Source organism: Xiphophorus hellerii, chromosome 8 (assembly GCF_003331165.1).
Source record: "Xiphophorus hellerii strain 12219 chromosome 8, Xiphophorus_hellerii-4.1, whole genome shotgun sequence".
In the NCBI taxonomy this organism is placed as follows: domain Eukaryota; kingdom Metazoa; phylum Chordata; class Actinopteri; order Cyprinodontiformes; family Poeciliidae; genus Xiphophorus; species Xiphophorus hellerii.
The window spans coordinates 13,335,857-13,350,132 of record NC_045679.1 but is presented as its reverse complement, the minus strand read 5'-3'; the positions used below and the strand labels follow the sequence as shown (position 1 = coordinate 13,350,132).

At 37.9% G+C, this 14,276-nt stretch overlaps 1 protein-coding gene across 7 annotated transcripts in view; it reads right to left on the bottom strand.

The window, feature by feature from the left end:
* The window catches only part of strbp (spermatid perinuclear RNA binding protein), an 88,597-nt gene that overhangs the window by 18,602 nt on the left and 55,719 nt on the right, over window positions 1-14,276 (bottom strand). For 6 of the 7 annotated variants that reach the window (XM_032569285.1, XM_032569289.1, XM_032569287.1 and 3 more), the window contains 8 exons: window positions 14,059-14,230; window positions 11,935-12,208; window positions 6,748-6,857; window positions 5,979-6,074; window positions 5,051-5,162; window positions 3,494-3,591; window positions 1,956-2,061; window positions 293-376 (listed from right to left, as the gene is read on the bottom strand). In XM_032569285.1, coding sequence (XP_032425176.1) covers window positions 293-376; window positions 1,956-2,061; window positions 3,494-3,591; window positions 5,051-5,162; window positions 5,979-6,074; window positions 6,748-6,857; window positions 11,935-12,208; window positions 14,059-14,230 — 1,052 coding nt within the window. The remainder of the gene's footprint in view (window positions 1-292; window positions 377-1,955; window positions 2,062-3,493; window positions 3,592-5,050; window positions 5,163-5,978; window positions 6,075-6,747; window positions 6,858-11,934; window positions 12,209-14,058; window positions 14,231-14,276) is intronic. The other variant, XM_032569290.1, reaches the window with a different exon arrangement.

The following is a 14,276-nucleotide window of genomic DNA, read 5'->3' as shown; positions in this document are numbered from 1 at the left end:
ACTGTATCCTCTCACTGTTGCAAGAAAGAGTGAAGGATGATTGGGAGTCAAGCTAAAATGTTAGCAATCAATACTATTGATTTGCCTCCAGGGAGGGAGAGGAGAACAAAAAGGTGGAAGGAAATAAAGACGTTCCAAAGAGAGGTGAGACTTTTCTGTGAAACAAAACCGTTCTTAATTTTAAACATTTTATTGTGCATTAAACGTTTCTTAAATAGATCTGATCATTTCAAATACTCCTAAATATAATTGACTAAAACAATTGTTCATAATACAGTGTTCACTGCCTCACCTTTTCTAAGGTTCCTCTTCATCTTCTTAATGAGGTCCTTGTCATCCATCGTTCCATCTTCATATGGCCTCTTTAGCCCTAAACCTAAAAGGTGGAGGACACAGAAGCAGCGCAAGCTAAAAATCGATCACAAACACTTGTTTTGAGACTACATATACAAAGGTACAAAGGGGTGACAGCAAGACAGGGAGGCAATGTCACGAAAAAATAAATAGCGAGCCAAGAACGAGGTGGATAAACTCGCAGATAAGATAAACAGAACCGACAGGTGGCCCAGAAAACAGTCAAACAATGAGGAAGACATGCACTACAAGCCCTTCTGCCACTTTCACCTTAATCTGTAAATGCCTCGGCAATTTTCCATGTCAGCAACATGAGATATCAAAAGCCTCACAGTCGATTTTCCATTAGAATCGTTTTGGAAATGGGCCAGTTCAATATCTTCTGAAATTTCTGAGTTTTCCTCTGATAAGAGCAGGAGCAGAAGAAGCATTCCTGCACAGCTGCTGCTATTTCAGCATACAAATATTTATAACGTCATACTGTGAATTATTACAAAACATCAGATTTTTTTTATTAGGGGTTTACTTAGTAGACCAGCAAAGTAGAAGGTAAATATGAAGTGAAAGGCAAACGGCACATGGTTTCCATTGCATTGCATTACCCATCATAGGAACATCTACCAGACTGGATTTTCGGCTCATTCTCTTTGTCTGAACAGCTCCAGCTCAGTCCAATTCCACGGCAAGAACATCCATGTTTGTCTTATTTAGAGACAACATATCTCATTGAGAGATGATGATCTTACTATGAACAAATTGCTTTAAATTTAGCTTGTCTGACGTTTGGGATATTTTCTCTGCTCATTTATCCGCTCATCTGCATGTGATGCGTATGTGCTGTTAAGACGCATCTCATTCACTAACGGCAATTTGGTAGCATAACTTATTTTACCACATTGAGATAAACAGTCATAGTACACTGACAGCATGTTAGCTAATTTTAAAGCAGCAAGATAAATGTGGGTAGCCATGGCAACCACTAAGAGTTTAAAGGCCAACTGGTAAAGAGAAGGGGACAATACAAATTCAGGCAATAATTATTTTTATTCTGAAAGGAAATTAAAAACTATGTAGTCTTTTCTTTTCTCCAGACAAGGATGAAACACTTTGTGCTGATTTATTAATATATTGAAGCTTGGCACACTGAATTAGCAAAAAAGAGATTTGAATACTTTTACAAGGTATTGAGAAGCAATTTCATCAACTCAGGCCAGAAGAAGGTGGAGGTCACAACAGAAAGTTCAGTAGTTCTATGTTGCTTTATTTATCAGCTTTATTGATGCTGTACCAGTGATTGTGCTTACAAACCCATCCAGTACGAGTAAAAGACTCGTGTCTAAGGTGAAAACATTTGACATAACATGGGCTGACCCAATATACTGGATCACGATTCAGTAAGACTTCTAAATAATAAAAAAGTCAAACCAATAAACACTGAAAGACATACTAAGAAAGGGACGGAGAAAAAAAAATATCTATGTGCTTTGGCAAAAACTTTGAAGACAGGATGTGTGGATGAAGGCCAGAGACATATGGGGTGAAAAAAAGGAGAAAAGCAGAGCAGGCAGGTAGGTAAGCAGGCTTGGGAGATGGGTACACACCTTCTTTATCAGACCAAGGATATTTCTGTGATGGTTTATTTGAGGGAAGAGGTTCCATCTCTAACACCTTGTAGATCTGTCCGAATGCCATGAGTCTGAGAGCATGCTGTCGAATGCAAAACACAGCAGACATAAGGGGTGGGTGGGAGGAGCTGTGAAAATGGATCAGATCTAATTAAAACACATTTCACTGTAAAACATAGTTTAGAGTTCATAAACTGCACAATTAGTCAAGTAATCCAGCGGTTTAGTGTGTGTGTCCTAATTATTTATTGTAACATTTCCGCTCCAAGTGCTTCTTTCTATCAGAAAATGACGTTTAAAACCCAAATAAAGAAAACTTTGGGAAAATATACTAAGCCAGATAGCTGTAACATCCAGCTTAGATGTATAATCAATCAATCAATCAATCAATCAATCAATCAATCAATCAATCAATCAATCAATCAATCAATCAATCAATCTTCTGTTCATTCCTTTAGACATCTACCCATCCATCCTTCCTTGAAACCATTTCAGTCACTTTGTTCACAATACCTGCTTTCATAAAGACAAGATATTTGATTGCTGTAATTACAAAAAAAAGGCTCTTCCATTGATTTTTTTGGAGAGTATAAATGTTCCATTATTATTTTTTTTTTTTAGTTAAAATATAAATAAAACTTTAAAAAATGATGCAACCTTTCCATTATTTTATTGTCCCTCTGGAGACCAGAGATGAACTGGTTGATTGAAAAAAAGAGGTATGAATAATTTTGAGCTTTACTCCTTTTGTGTGCCAGGAAAACAGTTCTCTGCCACTTATTCTGATTTTATTTAGACATCAAACACCATAAATATAAGAGCCGGAAATGATTCAATCACCAAGTTGGTACTTATGAATAACTATCCTTTTTAAAAATTCTTGAAATTGGCAGACGTGCATTCTGCAAATAAATATCCATGTTTTCACATATGTAGCAAAAGATGATCAAACTGCACGCAGCGGATCAGGTTAATTAAAATCATCAAGGAGGTAGGACGTGTCAGATATTCATGAAGCCTGGTGTGGCTCATTGACAGAACAGCTCCCTTACTCCTATCTGCTCTTGTATCTGCCTCCACACAATTATCCCCATTGACATTCCAGCCTCGTTCTGGCTGCCTTCAAAGGAAATGGACGGCAGGATTCACTAAGCCATGCGGCTCAGAGGCTGCCCTGCTCAGCCGAGCGTGTGTGTGAAGAAAGCCGTGCCCCCACACACACATGCACACCCCCACTGTCCTCGGGGTGTCGGAGATGGATTTATGGCTTGCAATGCCAACAGTTTCCCACACCAATCTTTAAAATGCAGCACCACACAGGCCCAGTTATATTTGTGTGGGGGTGAGCATGGGTGTGTGTGCATCCATAGCGTATACTAACTTGGGGTGACACTGAGGTCTGCCTGTCTGGTAATTGTCGCGTTGCTTTCTTATTCCCAGAGTATAAGAACTTAGGGCCAGTATGGCTAAAGGATAACAATGCTGTCAGTGAGCTGTGGTTTGTGTGAGCGTACCTGCGCGCCGTAGGTGATGGCCTCGGCCTCCTCGTCTGTCATGTCGGCAAGAGTGTCTGTAGGCTCTTTCTCACATGGGTCATGTAAACCTGGACCACCTAAAGAAAAAGGAAGAAGATACACAGATCTAGATTAAAAAGAAACAGTCTTTTAATCATTTGATAGTGTACCACAAGCTGCTTTGAATTACATTTTGATCAACTTTCTTTTAAATATCTGATGTAGTTCTTTCTACTGCAGACGTTAACTAGGATTCATTCAAGTTGTTCCACTTTTCAGAATCAGTTTTCCAGGTTTTTAGTCACTCTTTCACTTCTTTTTGTCCAAATATGAGATACGACAGTCCGGTTTGGAAGTGTGATAAAGAGCTATCACTGTTTATTAAGGGGTAAATTTAGATCTGTTAAAATCTGTAATGCTTTATTACAGATCAGTTATGAACAGTAATACCTTAATTCACAAAAGGGAATTGCAATCCTTTTCTTGTTTTCTAAACTAAGTGCAGGTAAGAAATATTGTGTCCTGTGTCTAAAGGCCATAAGAGTGATACAATTTCCTCATTTGATTTTTGAATGAGTTTTAGTTTATCTAGTTGGACAAACACTCTGGTTGTAATGTAAAAAACTGAATATAAATATTATCCCTTATTCTAAAAAGGCCTTCTATTTTCTCAAGATCCTTTAAAGAATTGAATAAATAAAGTCCAAGAACTCAAACCTTTTTTTTTTCTATGCTCTGTTTTCATTTTTTGCAGACTTATTGAGACTTGGAAAATGAAAGTCAATTTCCTTACTTCCAGATTTTACCCCGTACAAGATATCTGTTACCAAGAAAGAAGAAAATAAGATTGTAATGGATAAAAAAAAAATATTTCAATTATGCTGCTATGGTATTTGCAAGTACATCCCAGAAAAGCCTGTAAAAGTCATTCAAGATGTACCAGAAAACATCAGAGATTGGATCAGAACTGAGCTTGGCTGATTCTTAAATAACAAAAAATTAAGGAAAAGAAAAGATGCTGCCAACCTGACAAACATCGGCAGAGCCAATAAAGAGCAAATAGTAAATTGCATATTTCTCTTTACTGACTGACAATAAAATGTGTTATATTTTATTGTTTGATACTTTGTTATCAATTAAGCTTCTCACAGAATGAATCAGAAAACACAGCTGAAATCAGGTAGATATAGTTCTTGCAGCAGATGTTTTTACACCTTTATTTACCTTTCAAGGTCCATAAATTTAGACAAATTAAATAAAAACAAGCTTAGCTTTATGAAAGGCAACTCATACAAGGACAAATAACATCTTGAAAAGCTGTGCCTAATTAGAATGCTCTCCTCATGACAACCTTCTCAGGCAGCTGTGCTCTGCAAGGTCGCTGGCAATGTTTCGACCTTTGCAGCTTTGAAATGAGCCAAAGTATCTCATACTGGCTCAGTTTGGCTCATCTATCCAAACTGAAGACATCCATTTGCTCTGTTCAGCAGCAATGCCAGGTATTAGCAAGTGGAGAAGCAGGCTCATGGGTTGACTCTTAAAACTTTGGTTTCATACCTGGGAGCAGTATGCCTGACGCCAGACACTCCATGACTCGACGCAGCGCTTCTCCTGCTCCAAGAGGTCTGTTGCAAGTGGCGATGGCCTTCTCGCATATCAGCTCTAATGGCTGCAAATGAAAATATGTCAAAAAACAAACAAAACAGGAAGACGTCCAGGGTGAGCTAAATTAATCTTCTACAAAACATGCCAAAATGTTCCAGTTGATTTAGATTTTTTTTTGCTCTGACTTTAAATATAAACAAGCTTATTTTCCACCTCTTCTTTTGGATAAGGTGTGTTCTGTTGCCCATTAAGAAAAAAAAGATTCCATATAAATAAATAAAAAAAACAGGCAGTAGATCAAGCAGAAAAAAAGTAGAAAGAGGAGGAGGAAAGACATGCAGAAAAACACAAATATTAACTTGGGACTTTTTTCTCAGTTTGACAAAATTAAATTAAACATTAAGCAAATATTTTTCTAAATGTTTCTGTATGCGGTTATTTTACTGGGAAATAAAGAGACACTTTAATGTATTTTTTACATATTTACCAGACTGAAAGTGAAACTGTTAATTTCTCAGCATCATTTAATTAAATATCTAATATTTCTACCATGTAGGGAAATTAAAGAGCTACTTGTTTTATCGAGGCTGTAAGAATAAAGAAAAAATACAACAGGCAAATATACAACATAAAAAAAAAAAAAGCAAATTACAAAATGTTCAGTTATGCTGAATAAATATGTAATAATTTTGAGTTCTTGACCTAAGTTGTCATTGCAACCTGTAATGTAATTTACTCATGTCCTTGGTTTGTGACTTATTTAAAATGTGGAGTATAAATATTTAAGAACAATAAAAAGATCCCTCTGTTCAACAAGGCAGAACACTGTCTCCTCATTTCATGCAATTAACACTCCGAGATAAAGAGTAAAAAGACTCACCCATCCTTTGAGAGGTTCCCAAATGGGGTGTCTATTGCACATGTCTCTTAGTATCCTGAGAACGATAACACAGGACTTAAGTCCGTTCACTCGAGCCTGAGAATTTATAGGAAGAAGAGGGAAAAATGGAGGAAGGCATGACAGTGGGGAAAAAATAAAATAAAATCAGAGTGGGGATAAAAGGGAACAAATTTTGCATGAGGGTAGAGATAATTTTGCAGACAAACATCGCTAGGTACAAATAATTGTAACTGTTTGTGCAATTCTGCATATACTCAGCTAAAAATCGTTCTGTTTTTATGATGGTTTGATCCATGTCATTATGCCAACTTTTCCGCTTTTAGAGTCAGTAAGGTGAGTTGGAGAATAGATGGGGAACGGTATGGGAGAAAAATATAAAAGGAAGCTCTGACATACTGTACAAATCAGGCAGGTTCACACAATAGCCAAAAAGAAACAAAAACAAGTATAAAGTATTGCTTTTGTAGCCTTACGATTTTTCTGTACGAACACCCTTTTTCAGCTAAAGTGTGGCCGGAAGTATTTGACAACAAATACAAGACAAACTTTAACTCAAATGCAAATCTTAATTTGTTATAACAATTAAACATAAATTTGTGCTAATAAAGTGTAGATGCCTCCTTCTATTAAACTGAGTGACAATAATAAGCACAGAAAAGTGAGCAGGCAGTAAGTATATCCTCCCTGGGTGAATCGTCAGGCTACAATAAGCATCGGGCACGAAGACAGGAAGTGAGTGGGTGCCGACCTGAAACCATTTGGCGTGTCGCAGCGCTGCCAGGGCCAACAGACATCTGTGTCTATCCAGCACCTCCCCCTCCTCCTCAGCCTCCACTGTGTGCGCAGCAGCACCCAACACTGCCACGAAACAACAACAACCCGATATAGAGAACGTAAAACACACACACATCATGGCTGAGTGTGTGTGTTTGAAGGTTGCATGTGTGTGAATGTACCCAGACATGCTTGAAAAGAGTGCATGAAAGTGCATACACACACACGTGCATGGACATTTTTTTTGTACATACAGGGTGCCTTTCATGCCATAAAGTTGAACTCTCCTTGTAGAAATTGCTCCTTCTCTGGACAGTTCTTGGATCTGTGTGAAAGATCTTCAAGGGATCAACTCAGGATTTTTGAAGTGAGGTTATAGTCAGTGAATATTTTACCTGTGGTGATTAACTATCATGGGATCTTTCAGTATAAATCCAGAAAGGACGATGCTGCCTGAAACTAACGGCTCGTCTGAGCAGGGCAGTTCTGACCATTTATTTGAAAGTTTATCTGTTTTGCTTTTTTCTTCAGGCAGTTACTTAAGTTAGTCTGGAACCAAAATCTGTAATTTTTGTGTTTGGAATTATGATTACTTTTAGACCCTACCATTAATCTAATAGATTAAGAATACTCTGAAAGCCATGGTGGAGATGTTTTTTTGTTTGTCAAATGTCCAGTGTGACGACGGGAGGCTTTTTTACAATAACTTTTTTTTTTTTACCATTTTTTGAACTTGTAAATAATTTAACTGTAAACTTTTCTTTACACCTAAGTTGTAAGAAATGTCTAGTTATTATTTTGTCTATAATTTGCTAGAAATAACATATTTATCAAACTAGTTGGAAATGCGTTCGAAATCAATCCACCTGTTGCCACCCGCAACCTTTTCTGGGAATATTTTTGTTTTGGAGATTAGAAGGCAAAGGCCTTTTTTGAAAATGACCAATTACCATCTAATAAATGTCCAAACACAAAGACTTAAAACTATGCACAAATACTGTTTTATAAATCTCTATTGTTACTTTTGTGTTATTAGAGGAGAAGCCCACTATTACTTGAGGGTCTACTACCAACAATTTTACCATTGAAACCCATACATTGCGATCTTGGTCTTGCTCAGAGTAGCCATTAGCTTCTAGCTCACTAAACGGAACATACTTCATAAAGCTACGAAAGGTAAGGTGAGATTATTTACTACTTCAATTCTTTTCACAGAGAAAGATCCAGAACTGTCCCTTTAAAGGGCATTTCTTTAAAATAATTTAGAGAACTGTTTTGACTTTTTTAATTTAGTTTTACCAAATGATGTGGATGTTTGAGCATGAAAATGTTTATTATTTTATGCTCGTAATGTTTTTAATAAATAATTAAAAAGGGAGGGGCTCAATCATTGTCACAGAAAAAGAAGCAACTTTGCGGGAGGGAGAGCTCCCTACAGACATACACCAAAACAAATACCCAAGGAGAGTTGATTTACCCTGTAGTTGGCACTGTAGAGGCTTAGTCACCTCATTGTGCCCAGCAAGGTAAATCAATGTCTCCTTCATGTATTTACAAGGAATTTTGATCCAGTCTGCATCAGGCAGGAGTCAAAATAAGAGCTTGTGTTTGTTTTTATTGTTACATTACTTAAGGCGCACTTGATTTTGCAGCTTTGGACAAAAGAAAAATATGGCCAAACAAAGACCCCTCCCGCCAAACAGAAAATCAAGCGCTCCTAAAGTAGAGCTGAAAAAAAACAAAAAAAACGAGAGAAATAAATCTAAGGTTGTTTGAGCTGATTTGAGACGAGCACAATACAGGAGGGATCAAGGCAGGGTTTGGTCAGAGCAGCGTGGCCGGTAGAAGACAAGCATTCTTCTGTACAGTAATACTTTTATATGGGTGCGTTTGATTCATGCTACCTTACACAACGGGCTCGAGCTTCTACAGAATTTTGCAAGATATTTGTGAAGGCAGGTTGAATCAAACGCAGCTGTGTATGAGTGATTGAGGTTACATGGATGGCTTATTGTGGAAGTAAAAAAATTAAAAATCCTCATTGAGATCGGTCTGTAAATATTTCCCCAGCCCTTAAAGAATTTTGTTTTTCCCCTCACCAGACTGGAACATTCAAATAGACCCAAAGCAAAGCAGCATCAAAACATCTTTCTGACATTTTCCCTGAAATGCAGTTTAGCTCTTTTTCTGTTTAAAGCAGACAGTGTGCATCTTGAGGTCTGTCAGATTGGTCCCAGCTGCAACTGGGACTCTTCGGCCACTGCTAGTGGATCATTATAATCTTTCTGCTGAGGCTTGTCCTCCCACAGTTCTTGCAAACTCTCTGTAGGCTGCTACCTCTTTTATCATTATCACCCACAGTGTTTCTGAAGCCCTCAGTCTCATTAAAAAAAAAAAAAAAAAATCCTTCCCTTCCCTGTCATGTCTCAGCTAATTTTCTGTCCCTCCTGCCTCTGTGGCCGTGCTGAACAACTGATGACAAAGACTGCACAAAAAGATGTAAGTGTGCACACAGGAGTTATTTTCAACCAAATATTAATGAACAACACAGCTATAAAAGGTGCATGTCAATAAATTTGACTGCTGAAATGTTAATTTCTTCCAATAATTCCATTCAAAAAAGTTAAACTGATATAAATGCTTTTCCAAAAGTGTTTATTTCCGCTTAAGTTTGACAATAAATGAAAAACCAATAAAACAAAGTTTTTTAGAGCATAAACTCTTGCTCTGGGATCTTTTTGCATGAATTATTGCATCAATGTGGCATGGCACTGAGGCGATCAGCCGAGGGCCTTTAGGTCGCCTGCATTGTTGGATCTGATGTCTGATCTTCCTCTTGACAACACTTCAGAGATTCTCTGTGGGGTTTGAATCAGGCTAATTTGCTGGCCAATCAAGCACAGTGATATTGTGGTCGATAAGCCAGGTATCGCTACTTGTAGAGGTGGGCAGGTGCTAAGTCCTGCTGGAAAATTAAATCAGCATCTTCAACGGCTTGTCAGCAGACGAGAGCATGGATTAGTCTACAATCTTCTGGCAGATGGATGTACTTAGTAGACCAACAGCAGCAGATGACATGACACTCACAGTCATCACAGACTGTGGAAACTTCACACTGGACGTCAAGCAAAAAGGATTCTCTGACTGATTTTCAAATAAAATTCACTTGCAAATGTACTTTCATCTGAAAATAAAAGACTATGGACCACTAAACCACAGCTGTGTTCTTTTTCTCCTTAGCCCATGTAAGATCCTTCTGATGAACCAGATGATACCTCTGGTTTCTTCCACTTAATTTTCCCTCAGTATGCTTGCATACAGGACTTTGAACAGTTAGTTTCTTTAGCAATAATCTCTTATGGCTTACTCTCTAGTTGACGTCAGCATGTGATGACGTAGTTGTATTATTATCTCATTTGTTTAGTTGAATGTAGTGTGATTTTCTGAAAATCTGATTTTAGGGTTTATACCAGCTATAAGCTATCAAAATCAGAAGTAACAGAATCTTTGTGTAATGTATACATTTCACTTTTTGAATTCCATTATTAAAAACATAAAAATTTTTACTACCCGAGATTAACTGAGTAGTATTACTTTAAATCCAAATCTAAAGTTAGGTAATAAACGTGCATCAGCTTGATATATTAAATTATGTATATATTATTACCTCCATACACCATAAAACAGCATGAAAATAGCATCTACACTTGACGGTTATAGTTTCACTTATGTTTAATATGATCATCATCCCTGAATATGTGTCTTTTTTATATATATCTTTTACCATGAACACAACTTAATAATGGGAGAAAATATTAGGCCCAGTCATCTTAAAATATGCTCTTTATAAATCTAAGAGATTAGATCCAGTAAGACGGGCATGTTTATTTATCAGCTGCAAAATATGACCGTGTGTTTGTGTGTGTGGGGGAAATGTGAGCTGTTCTCTCCATCTTGTTGAGGCCTGGGAATGATGTACAACTAACCTTCGCGCTATCTCTCATCCCTCTGTGAGAGCCAAATGTCTTGTTGGACAGGAGCCACGCGATGGATGGGCGAGCTTGATGCTGCTGCTTCTCGGTTATTGATTTCACTGGCCTGCTGGCCTTGCTTTCCCCAGCTAACCAAGACTAATTATAACCAGCCTCTGCTAGCCATGAAAACAGGTTGTTGGAGCACCAAACACAAGATGAGTCCTCAGCGAGATAACTCAGACATGCCTTCTGAACTTCAACTCAACCTTAATTTGTTTGTAATATTCTTTTTTAAAAGTTTGGTGTTTCTCCCTCAGGACTCCAGTGCTGGTTTATTTCTTTTTCCACTCTTGAGGTTTTCCTTTAAAACTCAGTCAATAGCTACATTTTATTTGAACACCCTGCAGTACAGTCAGACTTGCTTGGAAAAGCAGGTCTAAGGTCAGCACACAAGACAACTGGGCCAACACTAAACTGACAGAGCGCTGGGTTAACGTTTTCACTAGGATATTCTTCACTTGTCAGAAGAAAGTTAGAGAGGTCTGCAACTAGAACTTGCAATCAGTGTTTTCTGAAGTTGTAGGCAAATTAATATGATTAATATGCTGACCTTTATTTTGCACACCTATTGACCTTGCAAATAAGAAAGAAAGTGGTAAGCTTATGTAAACAACTCCCAAAACACTTAAGGATTTTTTTTTTTTAATCTAAAGCATGCTTGTCTTATTAGAACATCTTAGATTGGCAGTTTTATATTTTGCTGTTTTGACTGCAACCATACAATTTGTATCTGGTTTCTCACATTTTTGATCATATTTTTTGTGTCAAGTTCTTGTGTGCAACACTATTGCTTAAATTAATCAAAACAATAATAATATATTTTTGATCTTAATAAATTAATAACTTAAAACATCTCTGTTCAGATTTAAGTAATCACTACAAAAATGTGTTTTTCAATAATGATTTTTATGAACGCTTTTGCAGTTTTAGATCCTCAACTCACTCCTGCCTGTTCCTGTCTTGTCTTGTGTCATCATCAGTTAATGAGTTCAAAACTCTTGTTTAAGAACAAAAACAATTAGGTTTCACAAGACGCACATTTAGCACAGAAAAAAAATTGTGTGAGTACGGGAGGACAGTCTTAGCAAATAATAAAAATTAATACCTTCCCAATTCAGGGTTCGTACCTTCACCATTTTCCTGTTCCTGCTCCTCCTCTACAACCTCTGCCTCCGCTTCTGCCAGCTCCGCCACCTCTTCTCCATCCTCCCCATTCTCCAGCTCCTCTTCCTCCCCTTGCCCTTCCTCCCCTTCTTCCTCCTCCTCGAGATCTTCATCGTCCCTCATGGCGGGTGAGGTGAGGGTGATCTTCAGCTTAAGCTTTGGATCTGTTGTAGTTTGTACCAGGATGGCTGCCTCAGGCAAAGAGCTTGAGACCTCGTACTTCTCCTCCGTCAGCTTCTGCGGTGGGTTAATAGACAAAAACAAATGGTTGAGGGCCAAGGGCACAAGATGAATAAAAGCTGACACAAAATGTATCCGACTCGGCTAAAGCTTTCAGTTGCTCATGATAAAATAAACAAAACGAAAAGTAGAACAGGAAAGAAACACCGACTTTCCAACTTTGTCCCAGATTTGTAACCGCAAACATTAGTGCATTTCACTTGTCCACCATTGGCCAGACCAGCACAAAGTAGTGCATTATCTGGACGCTTCTTTGACCTTGCAGAGGAAAAGCATCGACAATGAATGATGCTATCACAGCACCGTGTTTCATCAACGTAGAGTGAAATGCAGTGTTAGTTTTCCTACATGATTGTTTTGCTGAAAAGTTGTTTGGTCTCCATGAGAGTGTTTGTTTATATTTCATGAAAAAAAAAAAACTGCTAAGATTAAATCGCAGCAGGTGGACTCTGTTTACTAATTAGAGAACTTTGGAAAGAAACTGCTAGATTTTATTCAGAGACGGAAAGGTAAAGGGTGAACCACATATCACTTTTCTTCCGTTTCACAGTTATGCAGTACTACTATGTGTTGTTCTATCAGAGTGGTGTCCAGCAGGTTTGGTCCTCAAGGATTAACGTTCTGCATGCTTCTAAAAGATTTCAATGATCCAACTCAGCTGATTTGAACACTTGAATAAGGCCTGGTACTGAACCAGGAGTGTAGAGCCAGGAAAATTTCCAAAACATAAAGGATTTGAGGGATAACTTTCATACACTACTATTCTATTTAATAAAATTACAATAGAATAGACTGACATTTGTGATTGTGATGTCACATGTTTATATTACTTTAAATATCAGGTGGAAAATCACCAAAAACATCAGTAATACCAAAGGGATTAGGTTCTTGTTTACATCATGGAGTTAAAGCAAACCTGCAGTTTTCATTATAAATCTTTCTGTGAGTAAAACAAGCGTTTTTTCTGAGTGTTACAGCCACTGTCAAAGTGAGCAATGACTCACAAGTGGTCATTTGGCTCTGAGGAGAAAATCAAAATCTCAGATATGAGACTTCTTGCCTGTTTCCACACATCCACAGGAGAGAAAAATGTGACTTGTCCCACTCTCAGGAGATAATAGTGAACTTAGTAGGCAGAGTTTATTTATACATAGCCCTGTTGAAAATGAAGAGTTTTCCCATATGTCTTATAGGCAAACGCTAATAAATGACATAATCTACTTGCAAACAGGATCTTTGCTGAATGTTAAGTTTAATCCGACAAGAATAATTAAGTTAAAGCACTATTTGCATTGTGGATAATTTGAGTTTTTTAAACTATACTTCCTATTCCATTTTTAAAAGAAGACGTTCTTTGAGAAGGCAGAAAGAATTTTAAAAAATAAGAGCTTTGCTGTGCTAGTTTGTTGTGTCCCTGTGTGAGTTTATCCCTGGATAATTGTCAGGAGCTTCACTTCAGAGCCATGACTTGTTAATGAGGAAATGTGACACATGGACATGACACCTCTCAACTTCACACTTGACGATATTGCTGCGTCGTGCCTACTTATGCTCACACCAACACCCACAGAGCTTTTCTGCTTGCAGCACAGTGAACGCTGGCAAACAGAGACAGAAAAGTACAAAAAAAATCTGCAAGCCTGTTCAGCTTGCTTAAATTCTTCCAGTAAGAAATGCTTTACAAAAACCTTTACTGTTTTTTGTTCACATTCAAAAGGAGAATTAGATTAAATTCTAATGTGTGCATGTCAAAAGAGAATTTTGGACCAGCTGTGGGAAAGAAAATAGTGCCAGCAGTACTGGCAGGCTTGCTTGTGTGTATGAAAGGGTCAGAGTGCGTCTCTAACCTGAATCTGTGTGGGTAAATTGTGACAGACAGTGTCCAGCAGTGTCTGTGTGGGTTTGTCTCTGCACATCAGCACCAGTTCCAGGTCCATGTCGCCTTTGATCAGGAGTCCTTTGGCCACCAGACCAACCCTCATCACTCCACAGAGCATGCCACCACCGCCAGACTCTCTGCTTTACAAATAAATGTAAAAACGATCATCCACTGCAAGTTGAAACA